The sequence below is a fragment of the Apteryx mantelli genome, chromosome 16, assembly GCF_036417845.1.
Source record: "Apteryx mantelli isolate bAptMan1 chromosome 16, bAptMan1.hap1, whole genome shotgun sequence".
In the NCBI taxonomy this organism is placed as follows: domain Eukaryota; kingdom Metazoa; phylum Chordata; class Aves; order Apterygiformes; family Apterygidae; genus Apteryx; species Apteryx mantelli.
This window is the reverse complement of record NC_089993.1, coordinates 4815164-4827598: the sequence shown is the minus strand read 5'-3', so window position 1 is coordinate 4827598 and position 12435 is coordinate 4815164. Positions and strand designations below refer to the sequence as shown.

The following is a 12435-nucleotide window of genomic DNA, read 5'->3' as shown; positions in this document are numbered from 1 at the left end:
GCAATTTGTCATTAATTGTCAAATCTGCGCAGGGATTCGCATCCAAAGGACTAGGTCTGTTTTGAGAGGCTGCGTGATGTTGCACCTCAGGCTCCTGCTGCTGCTCTCTGTGGCCTTTCTCTAAATACACCGGCTGTCAGCTGCCAGGTTTAGAAGTGACTTACAACGCTAAAGACTGGCCATCACGCAGTGCCCTGAATTTGGGCTCGTGCCTCGCTCTCTGCTCCGTCCCCAGCTGCTCGGACTGGCCGAGCCGGGGAGGCCGGAGGGGAGGGAACTGGCACTGGGGGCTCTGTTCGAGCGGATTCCCCCGATGGGAAATCCCCTTGGCGCGTTTGCCGGTGTTCCTGCCCCTGTGCGGGGAGCGCAGCAGGGCACCCCGGCCTGCGCTCTGCCTAGCAGGCGACTTCTGCTGCGTCCCCAAAGGGCTGCTTGGCCGGTTCCTCCGTGCTGTAGCGGGGTGCTCAGGGGAAAACATGTCCTGCTCGCTCCTGGCTGCAGGCATGAAACTTCCTCCCCTTGCACACCCATCGCTCCTGCTCTGAACCGCCTCAGCCGTAGACAAGTAAATGCTGGTGAGGTCCCAACACTCGGCTCTCCCAGCAGATTCACAGAGGTTGGCAGGACCTCTCTGAGGTCTCTGGTCCATCCCACCTCAAAGCCTGGCCACCTAGAGCAGGTGTCTCAGGGCCATGTCCAGGCACGGTTTGAATATCTCTGGGGATGGAGATTCTCTATCCCTTTCCCAGTGTTTGACCACCCTCGCAGTAACTTTCTTTTGCTTGTATCTAATGGCAACTTCCCATGCTCCAGCCTGTCCCTGCAGCCTCTTGTCCTCCCACTGTGCATCTTCAGGAAGAGTCCAGCTCTGTTTTCTCCAGCCTCCCACAAGGTAGTCATGAGGAGCGGTAAGATCCCCTGAGCCTTCTCTTCTCCAGGCTGAACAAACCCAGCTCTCAGCCTCTGCCCATACATCACGTTTCCCAGGTCCCTGACCACCTTGGGGGCCTCTGCTGGACTTGCTCCAGTCTGTCACTGTCTATCATGTCCTGAGGAGCTCAGACTGGACAGTGCCAGGTTTGGTCTTACAAGTGCGGAACAGAGGGGAAGGATCACTTCTCTCGCCCGGCTGGCTACGCTCGTGATAACAGAGCTCAGGACGCTGTTGGCCGCCTTTGCTGCAAGGGCACACTGCTGGCTCCTGCTCAGCAAGTCCACCAGCACCCCCAGCGCTTTTTCTGCAAAGCTGATGCGATGCACAAGGACTGTCACGGCTCCCATTTGGGGGAGCACTCCCAGGGGACGTCTCTTGTACCGCTCATAAGTACAGAACATCGACAAACAGCTTTCAGTTGGTCCCATCCCCCTCTGCACCCGTAATCACCCTGGAAGCCAGAGAAGGATTTTGCGTATGGGCTTTTCTTTCATCGCGCAGTGGAGACGGCTGGCGGAAAACAGCCAGGGAGAGAAGAAAGACACCCAATCCCTCACAGGTCTGTAACCAGTCTAGATTTAATACTCCACAAATATTAGTGGCTCCAGCTTCCTGAGACCTGGAAAGAGAAAGGACAGTGAAAGTCATTCACAAACCGCATCGGCCGCCCTGCTTCTTCCAGGCGCACGGAGAGGCAGCCCGCAGGCGCCTGCAGCGTGGCTGCCGCGGGCACTAGCTGCGCGGGGACGCCTGCGCTGCTGCATGCAGCCCCGCGGCCGAACAGAGGCCACGCTTCCCACCGGGGCGCTTCTCTCCTGAGGCCCTCAAGGGGTTTGTTAGCCTATTTTACAGTGATGAAACTGAGAAGCCTGTACAGCTTAACGGCTCAGCTTAGTTGAAGCCTGTGTTTTGAGTTGTGACCCAACACTAACGCCAGCACCGCCTGAGACAAGGTGGGCTGCAAAATCCAAAGTGCGGAGCCTGAGGCTGCATCATTCTTGGCTGGGGGATACGGCCGTCAAACAGTCCTCCTGGAGGTGGCCCTGCCAGCTCAAAGGCTTCCTTTCGGGAAAAGCCCGATTGGCACCAGAGAGGTGCTCACTATGCTGACCCGCTGCCAGAACTTCCCTGCCAGCCCAGATTGGTGCCTTCCTGAAACTACCCTCTCACATGCCTGTGCACCATAAATTAGTGTAACTAGAAAAACAGGAAATCTTCCCCTGAAATGAACCTTCTCTAGAGAGGGGAGAAATTACATTAAGTCCATAGAAATCACCACAGAATTGCTATTAATTGAGGTGGGCTGTGGACCCAGTATGGGAGGGGAACAACACCCGTCCTCATGCTAAGAACAGGGATGCGAATTGATCTGCCAGTCCCAAAAGCTGGGAATCACAAACCAGAGCTCTGAACTATCGGTTCACACTATTCCTGGGAAACAACAGAGTTAGGAAGTTACTGCAGCACAGTAACAACTGGTGTGTGACCACAACTCCTTGTGTTCGGGACTCCAGGTGACTGTAGGAACAAGACGGTGTCTCCCAGGGAGGTTGGCTAAATGCTGTCCATGTGCTGGGGAGTGTGAGAGGGGGCAGCTGGGCTCGCAGCAAGATCAGTGTCCTGCTGGCTGAGTCCTGCAGGGGAGGGAAAAGCAGGGGGTGAGTCAGTGCCTCTACATTTCCATGCCGAGTCCTCAGTTCCGTTTGTCCTCCTGTCCTCTCTTCAGGATGCTGCAGCAGCAACAGTGCGTTGGGTTCTCTGATGAACAAGAGAGACAGGAGTCACCACTCGCACCTTCCACGGCTGCTTCCCACCGTGATGTGGAGGAGTGGGAAAGGGCACCCGCGTGGAGAAGATGTGCAAGGTGCCCATGCGAAGGGCCAGATCCCAGACCTGTCTGTGCCACCTAGCCCAGCTGGCCTCTGGGCTTGCTTTGGGGTAAGTTCAGCATGGGTCTGGTCTCCAGAATGAGCTTCATCTCTTCCCAGGGCGTAGGAATCTGCGTTCCCTGCCACCCTTGATACACAGAGCAGTTATAGCCTGTGCTCTGCCTGCTTGTGGGCTCCTACTGACCAAGACGCCTTGAGCCCAGTGCGTGAAACATCTGCAGCTCTTTGCTTTCACAGACTAGAGGTGGCCGAGGCAGGGTTGGCTCTCTGTGTTGCTTGACCTGCTGGTAAAACCTCTGCTGGTATTTCAACATGGCACCCTGCAGGGTCTGAGTCATCCTCCTCCCAGCCTCAGAGCCATGCTAGTGACTTGGTGGCTGTGGGAAGGTATTTCCCCTTCCAAGAGGGGCCCTTCTTGGGAAGCCAAGAAGGGAGCTGTTTCCAAGGCAAAAAGTTGTGATTCTCTGGAAACTGGGCCCAAAATAAAAGTCGGGCCCCTACAGAAACATTTATCTGTTCAGGTCCCCTCCCTGGGGCTCTGCTCTGTCACACAAATCATTGAGAAAATGTAATTTATCACCAATGAGAGATGAATAATTAAGTGCTCCAAACCCACAGATCAGCTAATCACAACTTCTTAGTCTTCTAACACTATTCCCCATCCTCTCTCCAAAGAATTGCCACAAAGAAGTCAACACTTAAGGAATGACTCAGAGCTAGCTACTCCTATCGCATTTCTGTATGTCGTCTTCAGTTATGAACTGGCACAGCGCTAATCTGTACTAAGTCCTGGGGGAAGGGGGAATGTGACATGGATGGCGTTTTTACAGCTGAATTAGAAAGTATTTTTAGAAAATCTTGCCAAATATTTTCTATGTCTGGAGAATAACATCTCCTGTTGTCAGGGAAACTGGTGCTGGTGCTGGTTACACTAAGCTAAAAATGTGAAAATGTATTAGTGTGTTCACACACTTTGTGTTACGTGATTATGGGATATCTGGGCTATGAACCCCCTTAGTTTCTGTCCAAAGAGAGCCAGGATTTATGATGGTTCCAGTTGATTGGATTGACCCTTCTGTGGGAGCCATCGAGGGCAGAAAGAGTCAGTCAGGCCTTCCAAATAATGAGTCACGCACCGAATTATGAACTCTTGCAAAGTTTCATTGCCTGGATGCCCCTTGCAATGAACTGTAGGAATTGAGGGCAGGTTAGAAACAGGTGAAAATGTGTCCTGGAGCTCCAGGACAATGGACCCTGACATGTTTAGCCGTTAGCTTTGGACTCTTGGGTCTTGCTGGAAACAAGTAATCCCCATCAGAGTGAAAAGCAACAGGAGAGGCAGGACTCCAGGGCCTTTCTGCTGACTTACCCCTTGGGCTGGCTGCATCCACTTCGGAGTAGGGCGGAGGTGCCTCTGGTGGGCCGGGATAAGGCGGTGGCCAGCATGGCAACATGCCGAAGGGACCTGCCAGGGGAGACTCTTCTCACTGCTCCAGGTGTGGAAAGCCCAGCCACCCCCCTTCAAACCACTCCTTGCTATGGGAATGCCCTTTGGAGGCAGCGGGAAGCCTTAGCTTGACTCCTCCAAGCTCCAAAGGAAGGCTTTGCTCGTCTCCTCTGCCAACCTCTTCCAAAAGAGTTGGGCATCAACATTTTGGGCATCTGTGTTTCACCTCAGAAAAGCACCAAGGACTGGGAACATACGCTGAGCAGGGGGTGCAGACGGGTGGGCATAGCTGAAGATGGAGGCGGTCGGATATTGCTGCAGGTTCACAGCCTCTCGCAGTGTGTCTGTTTTAGAAACGGGGGGGGAAAAAAAGAAAGCATGCTAGTACAAGTGACCTTGGTGTTCTGGAGCTTGTGCTGCTCTCTTGGGGACCTCAAAGCACTCTTCAGGAACTAAGCTGCCTCCTGGAGTGGGGAGCAAGGTCCCAGCGGGGATGAAGGCAGGGAATGGGACATGCTCCACAGCAGGAGCTGGGTGGAGAGGGGCTGGGCCCAGGCAAGCCTGAGGCTTTTCTGCTGGTCCCAGCTCACTGCAGAATTTCACCTTTCCCTCCCCAGGGTTCAGGCTGAGAAGTGAGCTAGGATTCACATATGAGCGTGCCTGAAGCTGCCACACAAAAGGCAAGAGAAGCTGGGGAAGTGACTGGGGAAATGCTGCGGGCAGGAAGGGGGCTCGTATGTTAAGAGAACACGTTTGCATCAGGTGAACAGGCCAAATCACCAATACAGCTGCTGAATGTCTAGTCTGGCTGCCACTACCATGAATCCTTGAGCTAAGAAATTCCTCCATATTAAAATGGCCTTTCCCAAGTAATTTACATCTTATCTTCCTTATTTCCATCCCACCCCACTGGTACTCGCTGTCTGCCCATGTTTCTGTTAATCCTAGCCCCTATCTATTATGCTAAATCATTTTTCACTTGAAAAGTCCTGCATTACTTGAGATAGGGATCTATTGTTGGAGGCTTAACAAAAGGTTTCAACAGCTGTTAGCAAAGTTTCTAATTGTCATTTCCGAGTGTCAGATCTGTCTTGTACATCCACTGGTGTAATTACAGAGCACTAAACATCACGTTTGTTCAGAGAGCTGGGAAATGTGGCTGATGTTCCAGTTGCTCCTGGGAATGTTAATTACCTTGTTGGTGTCCTACACATCCCACGTGAAACCGTGTCACCTCCGCTGCCCTGGCTTGGCTGGTTTGACCAGGACAGATAATGACTTTCCTGAGACATGACTCACTTTCAAAGGGACACGGGCCACCACCAGAGATACAGATGGAAAATTTCTCAAAAATTTCTAAAGTTGGGTCCCAGGGTGGAATGGGGAAACCCTGCAAATATCAGCAGGATTGTTGGAGCATGTGGGGACAAAGAAAGGAGGGAGAACCTGTCCCAAAAGTGAGTATCACTCAGAACAAATCTGCGAGCAGGGCCTGGGAAGTGAATAAAGGTGTGGGGAGAGTTCTGCATTACAAGATCTGCAAAACTTCAGAGCAACTTCTTCCCCAGCCCTTAGCCTATCTGTAAAATAGAGGCAGCAGCCAAGTGTGGGGAAGGCGGGAGGAATTGCAGGTGTTCGTGCCACGCACAGGAGTCTGGCTGAGTCACAGCGCTGTGGGGAGGTGGGTGCTGAGGTTGGCCTGTGCCTCGTTAGCTCTTGGGTGTTTTCTCTTTCTCTGGACCTGGCCCGGCCGTGTCATACAAAGAATGGGAGCGGAGAGGCTTATCCCAGTCTGATATAGCTGCCCTGTCTAACTGATGCTGAGAGAGATGTCTTCCCTAGAGAGCGAACATGGAGGCTCTGTCTTTGGGCCCAGGGTGCTGCTGGACCAGCATAGCCAAACCTACCCTAAGCCCTCACGCTGGTGGCAGGGGGCCTGGCAGATCACCCCACGCGTATCTGTGCTTTTGTGCTGTACCTTCCCTCCACCCTCTGACTGCTCTGCCTTCTCGGCCCCAAGGCAGTGTGCGCCCACTGCGCGTTAGGGTGCCTTATTGGCGTCACCCGGGTTCCCCAGGATTGCCTGGGTAACAGGGTAGGTATAATGGGAGTAAAGGTATTTGCCACATTTCCTGCAAGCTCTTTAGAACTGGATATAGGCTTCCTACTAGTGTATTTTATAACCAGCTCTGTAGCCACATAGTTTAAAGTTAGCTACATAGCTAACTTCTGTCCGACATGACACAGAGCAGGAGGAAACAGTCCGGTCATCAGGAAACTCACCTGATGAGCACAGGTCTTGGATCAGGCTCAGGCAGGCGTTAGCTCCATAGAAGAAGATGAATTTGAAGGTTAAAACTCCATGGATGGAAGCTAAGCAGGTGAGACAGAAATAAGAATGTGATGGAGTCAGTGGAGGGACCGCACACCTTCCTCATGCCAGAGATTGCACTTTTATTACTCCCTGCTCTGTTGATTTGCCTGCTCCCATACTCTTCCCTGCCTGGCTTTTCCTTGGCTTTCATTCCACAGGCATGAGTGCAACACCCAGTCAACGCCTGTGAAGCAATTAAACCTCATCCTGTCCCAAATTAGCAAGTGGAGCAAGGGGACATCCTTAAGCTTTTTTGCCTTCTTCTGTCATGTGCCAGGATGGACATGCCTGGAACAAGCCAGTGAAGGACAGGGAGCCTAAGATCCTGGGTCCAACTCACCCTTGGAACAAGTTATTGGTTACTGGTGAAAGGTTCCTCTCACTGCGGTTAGATGTTTAGTTGCAGGTTGTCTCAGCTTAAGTTACAGTCCTTCCTTTACAGTCACAGGAAAATGCCCCTCCAGAGCGAGAGTCAGCAGATCTGTTAAATTCCTGCCTATCAGCCAGGACTCACCCTCTGAAGCTGCTGTTTGTCTCCCTTGACTATGAAGGAAGCTTGGGAACTGCCTGGATTGAGACACTGGCCTTTATCACAGCAGTTAGGAAAATGCATCCCACTTTTAATGACATATTGGGGGTGGAGGCAGATGTTCTTTAGATGATTTTAATGATCTGTTGGGGGTTAGGCAGATGAGGGAACTCTCCCCAAATGAGCTGTGGCTTAAGGGTTTGTACCAAAGGACTTGGGAGGGCGTATTTTCATTGAAAGTGTATGAATATCCCAGTGATTTATCCCAGCCTTGCCTCCCTGTTCATACAGAAGAAGGTAATAGGCAAGTGTAACAGAAGCAACACCCACCCACCTATTTCTGATGAATAATCAAAATCCCCTTTCCCTGTTTAAAGTTTCATCTGATTGAGATAAATGAGATCTTCCCAGGGTCAGAACACCTGTTTGGGGGACCCTTTGGGGTCACAAAAGCAAACCCACACCATCTGCCAACTTTGAGACCCAGTGACCCACAGCAGTGCCTGGCAGGAGTGTGAAGAGGTGCAACACATACTAATGGTCCCTTTGATGTGCTGCTGCTTGGTGTTCGGCTCCTCCCCAATCGCACAGGCCCCCAGGAGCTGAAGTGGAAATCGGATGGTGGTAGAGCCCTTGGCCTTGTGGTGGAATATTATCTAGAGGAACAGAAAGAGAAATCTTCCAAAATGTTTGTTGTTGTGAGCACGGTTGCTTGCGGAGGGAGAGGGGAAGGCTCAGAGGACTTGCTAACAGCACTGGAGGTGGTGAACAGGGGACAGCTAGGCAGTTCAGGACAGTACCAGCTATCATGCCCTCCTGCTGCACTTGGCTCCCTTCTCCAGGGCTCATACTGACCACTAGGACCATGGCAAGGACAGACCAGGATCCCTGACTCTATCTTTGCCCTGCCACCATTGAAAGAAATGAAGAAATGGGAGGTGGGGATGGTGATTTCAGAGCTGCTGTCTGATACCATGTACTGTCCTCCAGCAGGAGCTCTGCCTACTCATGGGCCATGCTCTCATCAGGATGGAGGAGACCTGTCTCCTTGCAGCTTGTCTCTCTAAGGGCCCCACGTTCCCATACATTTTGTGGCGTAGGGATGGGAAGAAGAGAGAGCAAAGGGTGCTGTTGCATCCCCCCCGGCGATTAGTATTGCAGGCTGGGGGAATGGCTTATCTTTAACGGTAGGCACCAAGGCAGCCGAGAAGGCACAAAAGTGTTTGTGAGATGCCTATCTTGTCTCTCCAGCCTCCCTAGCTGCAAAACTTTCTTTTCTATACCTGCTTTCACTAAGCTTTAGTAAGCAACTACAGACAGCTCCTGCAGCGGCCACTTAGCATCCTCAGCACCTACCCACAGAGCGGCTTCACCTGACATCCTCCCCTGCCCTCCCCCCCTACGCCTCCCCCAGGGACGGCGCGGTGGGGAGGCAGCGAGGAGACGCTACAGCACGCGGGGAGCCGACGCCAGCGTCGACGCCGCTGCGGCTGGAGAGCCTCACCTTGTACTGCGTCAGGTAGAGCAGGCCCCTCCTGGCCCCTCGCAGCTCCTCCGGGAAGTCCGTGGCCCCCTCCAGCACCAGCAGCACGTTACTGAAGTGGGCGAGAACCCTGCAGCACCGGCGGGGGGGGGGGTCAGCGGCCCAACGCGGAGAAGACGGCGGAGAGGACGGGCGCCGCGCGCGGAACCGGTGCCCGCCGCGAGCGAGGCCGGGCTGGGAGCGCGGCGGGGCGCGGGGAAGGGCCGGGGCGGGGGCGCCCCACGCCGCACGCCGCCCGCGGCCGCTCACCTCTCCAGCGCGACGCGGCTGGCCCTGGAGAACTGGTAGCGTGTCACCTCCATGCTGCGGCCTGGCGGCGGGCAGCGCCCCGGGGTGCGCGGGAGGCGCCCGCCGCCCTCCGCCGGGTCAGCGGCGCGTGGCCGCGCTCTGTGAGGCCAGCGGTGAGGTCACGCACGGCAGCCATGCTCTGTGAGGTCAGCGGTGAGGTCAGCGGTGAGGTCACACGCGGCGGCCACGCTGTGAGGTCAGCGGTGAGGTCACGCATGGCAGCTGCGCTGTGAGGTCAATGGCGAGGTCATGTGCAGTGGCCGCGCTGTGAGGTCAGCGGTGAAGTCACATGCGGCGGCTGTGCTGTGAGGTCAGCAGTGAGGTCACGCACGGTGGCCACGCTGTGAGGTCAGCAATGAGGTCGCGTGCAGTGGCCGCGCTGTGAGGTCAGCGGCGAGGTCACGCGCGGCAGCCCGACGCGGGGCCCAGCCGGGGAGGTGGCCGTGCCACCGAGGGAACCCGCCGCGGCCCCGGCGCATGGGCAGGCGCTGCTGGGCGGCACCGGCACGGGGAGCCCACGGGGCCGGCAGCCCTGCCCTGGCCAGCGCCGGCTCAGGATCCCCTCAATCAACTTAAAAATGTGTTAAAAGCAAAAACCAGCACCCCGGGCCCGAGGGGGACGCGCGGGTCCCCACGGAGCCCCGGGCCAGGGGACCCGCGGGGCAGGGCTGGGCCCCAGGGCCCCAGGGCGCGGCGCGCCCTCCCCCCGGCAGGGGGCGCTGCCGCCGCCGTCCCCCCCCCCCCCCCCCCGCGCTCCCGTGTCCCTCGCGCCGCCCCGTCGCCCCCCCCCGCGGCCGCTGCCCGGAAGCGGCCGCGCCCCGTTGTGGCGGCGGCGGCGGCGGCGGCTCCCGCTCCCGGCGCCGGGTCCTCCGAGGCCTCGCTGCCGCGGCGCCCCGGGCGGGCGGCCTCCGCCGAGGCCTCGTTGCCCCTCGGGCCGCTCCCGGCGCCGGAGCGGGGCCGCGGCTGCCCCTCCTGCGGCGCCGGGCCGGGAGCCGGGAGCCGGGGCGGCCTCCGCCGCTGAGGCGCTTGCGGGGGCCCCGGGGCCGGTCCTCCCCCTCGGCCCAGCCGTCGGCAGCGGTGCCCGCTCGCCCGTGTTGGGTCTCCGAGTATTGCTGCGGTTTGCGCTCGAGCTGCTGGAGCTTGGGGGCCGTTTGCGCGCTGCAGGGCTGCAGCTTTGATGAGGCTTGCTGACCCCGAAGCTTGTTAGCGTCCAGCCACCCCACCAGCCGCAGCCTGAAGGGGTCTTTGCCGGGAAAGAGTGAAAGAAAAACCTCAGGACAAAAATGGCGTTTTGCCTCTTTAGTGGGGATTAATGGAAAATACACGTTTTTACTTTTATTTTTGCCCTGGAGAGGTGATGGAGACTTTTGGTTGCAATGACATACTAAAATGTCATCGTTGCCTCATCTGCTGTGTGTGGCATAAGCCAGGACAAAATTTGCTTTGTGTTTCCAGACCAAGAGAGGAGCGATCATTGTTTTGTCTGGTGCTGGCACAGCACCTGGCATGATGGTGGTTTTGCTTCACAACTGGATCTCAGAGGCACTGTAGTATCATAAATAATATATAGAGATATGTGTTCTCAGCAGTGCATTGTGCTAGGTCGTGGATCCGGGAAGGAGAAGGGAGTTTGTGCAGCCTACAGGGAAAAAGTTTTTTTAAGAATTTGAAACTCCTGTTTGCACAACATCTGCCATTTCCCATATTTTAATTGTTCTTGTGTTTCCATGACATAGAGCGTAATCAAGACACCCGGGTGCACACAAGCACCCCCGCACACGCGCTGTAGCATGGTGGCATAGCCTGCCTTGCTGACGTCCTGTGGAGCGTGCTGTTTGGCCTCGTGCCCTGGGCTTTGGGGGACCTGCATGAGCTGCTCCGGGACAAGCTGGTGTCTGTTGAGCTGCCCAGCGATGGGAGCGGGGGGGGCATGAGCCGGCCCGCCTGTGCCTCCCTGAATCAGTGTGTACGCCCATGACTGGCTGCCCTGGGAGGGCAGGGCTGGGATGGAGAACGGGCACGAGACAGCGTGTGTCTGGGGAGCAGAGCTTCGAATCTTCTCATTAGCATACCAGAGCACCCGCTGGAGACTTCCGAATATCACAGCGCCTGTGGGCGGTGGGTGAATTTGGCTTCCTGCTAGGCAGGGGGTATGAAGACACTGCGAATTCTCATCAGTGCTTTCATTACCTTAATAAAATTACTTAAGGGCTTTTAAGTTCTTCTGCAGAAAAAGAAGACATAATTACCTGTTTCATTAGATTATCCTTCCCTGAGCCCCCAAAAAGCTCTGCCACATGGTCTCCTTCCGTGTCCTTTTCTGAAATCCACCCCAAGGTGTTAGAGAATCTTTTCCAACAACCTGGACCAGATGCCAGTGGTGGAGAGCTGGTACGCTCTGCTCAGCACGAAGCTTATCTCAAGATAGCCCCCTGTCTTCCTCTTCTGTAGTCTTAGCTTCGACAGATGCTAAGGAGTTATTCAGAGCTGCCTTTTTGAATGTTGTATCATCAAAGCTTTTTTTCTGTAAGAAATTCTTACCTAAACTCATGTGCTTAGCAGAAGCAGCAGAGAGAACAGGCTCAAATGAGAATAAGACCTGGCATCCCTTTTACCCCATGACTGTCATTCACCAAGTTTTCCCAGCATTATCCATTTTGTCTTACACTCGCTCTTAGGATCTTATGTCAGAGGTTCTGTTCGAGTAGCTTCGGTGTTGTACACACTTGGGAAGTATCCTGTTCAGGCCCGGACAATCACCAGTTGGTGTCAGCAGCATTGTATAGACCAGCACAAACCAGATATAGCACGCTCTGGGCTAAACAGAGTTCAACGTGCCTCTAACCATGAGTGAACATTGACTAACGAGCTGGTGCAAATTGCTTTGAGTCTGCAGTGAGACAAAGTTCAGCTATGGCAATGACTGATAGAGCTAGAAGGGAAGCAGAGCTTCCTTGGAGAACTGCTGGCACCACTCAATTCAGGTAACTTCTTCATATGTCCTGGGAGGTCTTTTAATCTCAGCGTGCAACTATCTTTTGTAGGAGTTTATTTCAGATAATGTTTTGTTTTAAAACACAACCATTTTTCTACACAGCATCCCTGATGCTAAGTGATAAGTTTTTCATCAACTGTATCTTAGTCAAAGCTCAAAGATGCTGATACCCATTGGATTGCTTATTGGCCTTTCAGAATTGTGTTACTGTCTTTCCTTGATGACATAGGAGATAAAGTACTGTAGAGATGAGGAAAAAATTGCATGAAAGCAAGTTGATATTAGATGCTACTGGACAATCTTGAAACCGATGGCTTGATTCATGGGAGACAGGCCTGAGTTGTGAAATTTATATCCAGAGCTGAAATTCTCTAAAGATCCCTGCAGCAGAGACTGAGGCCATTTCCATAGCATGGATTTGAGGTTTAGACCTTTG

The 12435-nt window shown here is 54.5% G+C and overlaps 1 protein-coding gene across 3 annotated transcripts; it reads right to left on the bottom strand.

Moving 5' to 3' along the window:
• Positions 1–1494: 1494 nt before the first annotated feature.
• Positions 1495–9207, bottom strand: LOC106499994 (WW domain-binding protein 2-like). Of its 3 annotated transcripts, XM_067306235.1 has the most exons (8): positions 8966–9193; positions 8678–8786; positions 7709–7829; positions 6554–6643; positions 4528–4614; positions 4193–4288; positions 2611–2692; positions 1495–1553 (listed from the first exon to the last, which is right to left on the bottom strand). In XM_067306235.1, exons 1-7 carry the CDS (start codon positions 9016–9018, stop codon positions 2628–2630), a joined length of 621 nt encoding a protein of 206 aa, XP_067162336.1. In that variant the 5' UTR covers positions 9019–9193; the 3' UTR covers positions 1495–1553; positions 2611–2627. The 3 variants fall into 3 exon arrangements, with proteins under 3 accessions (XP_067162336.1, XP_013817112.2, XP_067162335.1); XM_013961658.2 differs by lacking the exon at positions 2611–2692 and having other exon boundaries at positions 1495–2568; positions 8966–9207; XM_067306234.1 differs by lacking the exon at positions 1495–1553 and having other exon boundaries at positions 2481–2692; positions 8966–9192.
• Positions 9208–12435: the final 3228 nt, after the last annotated feature.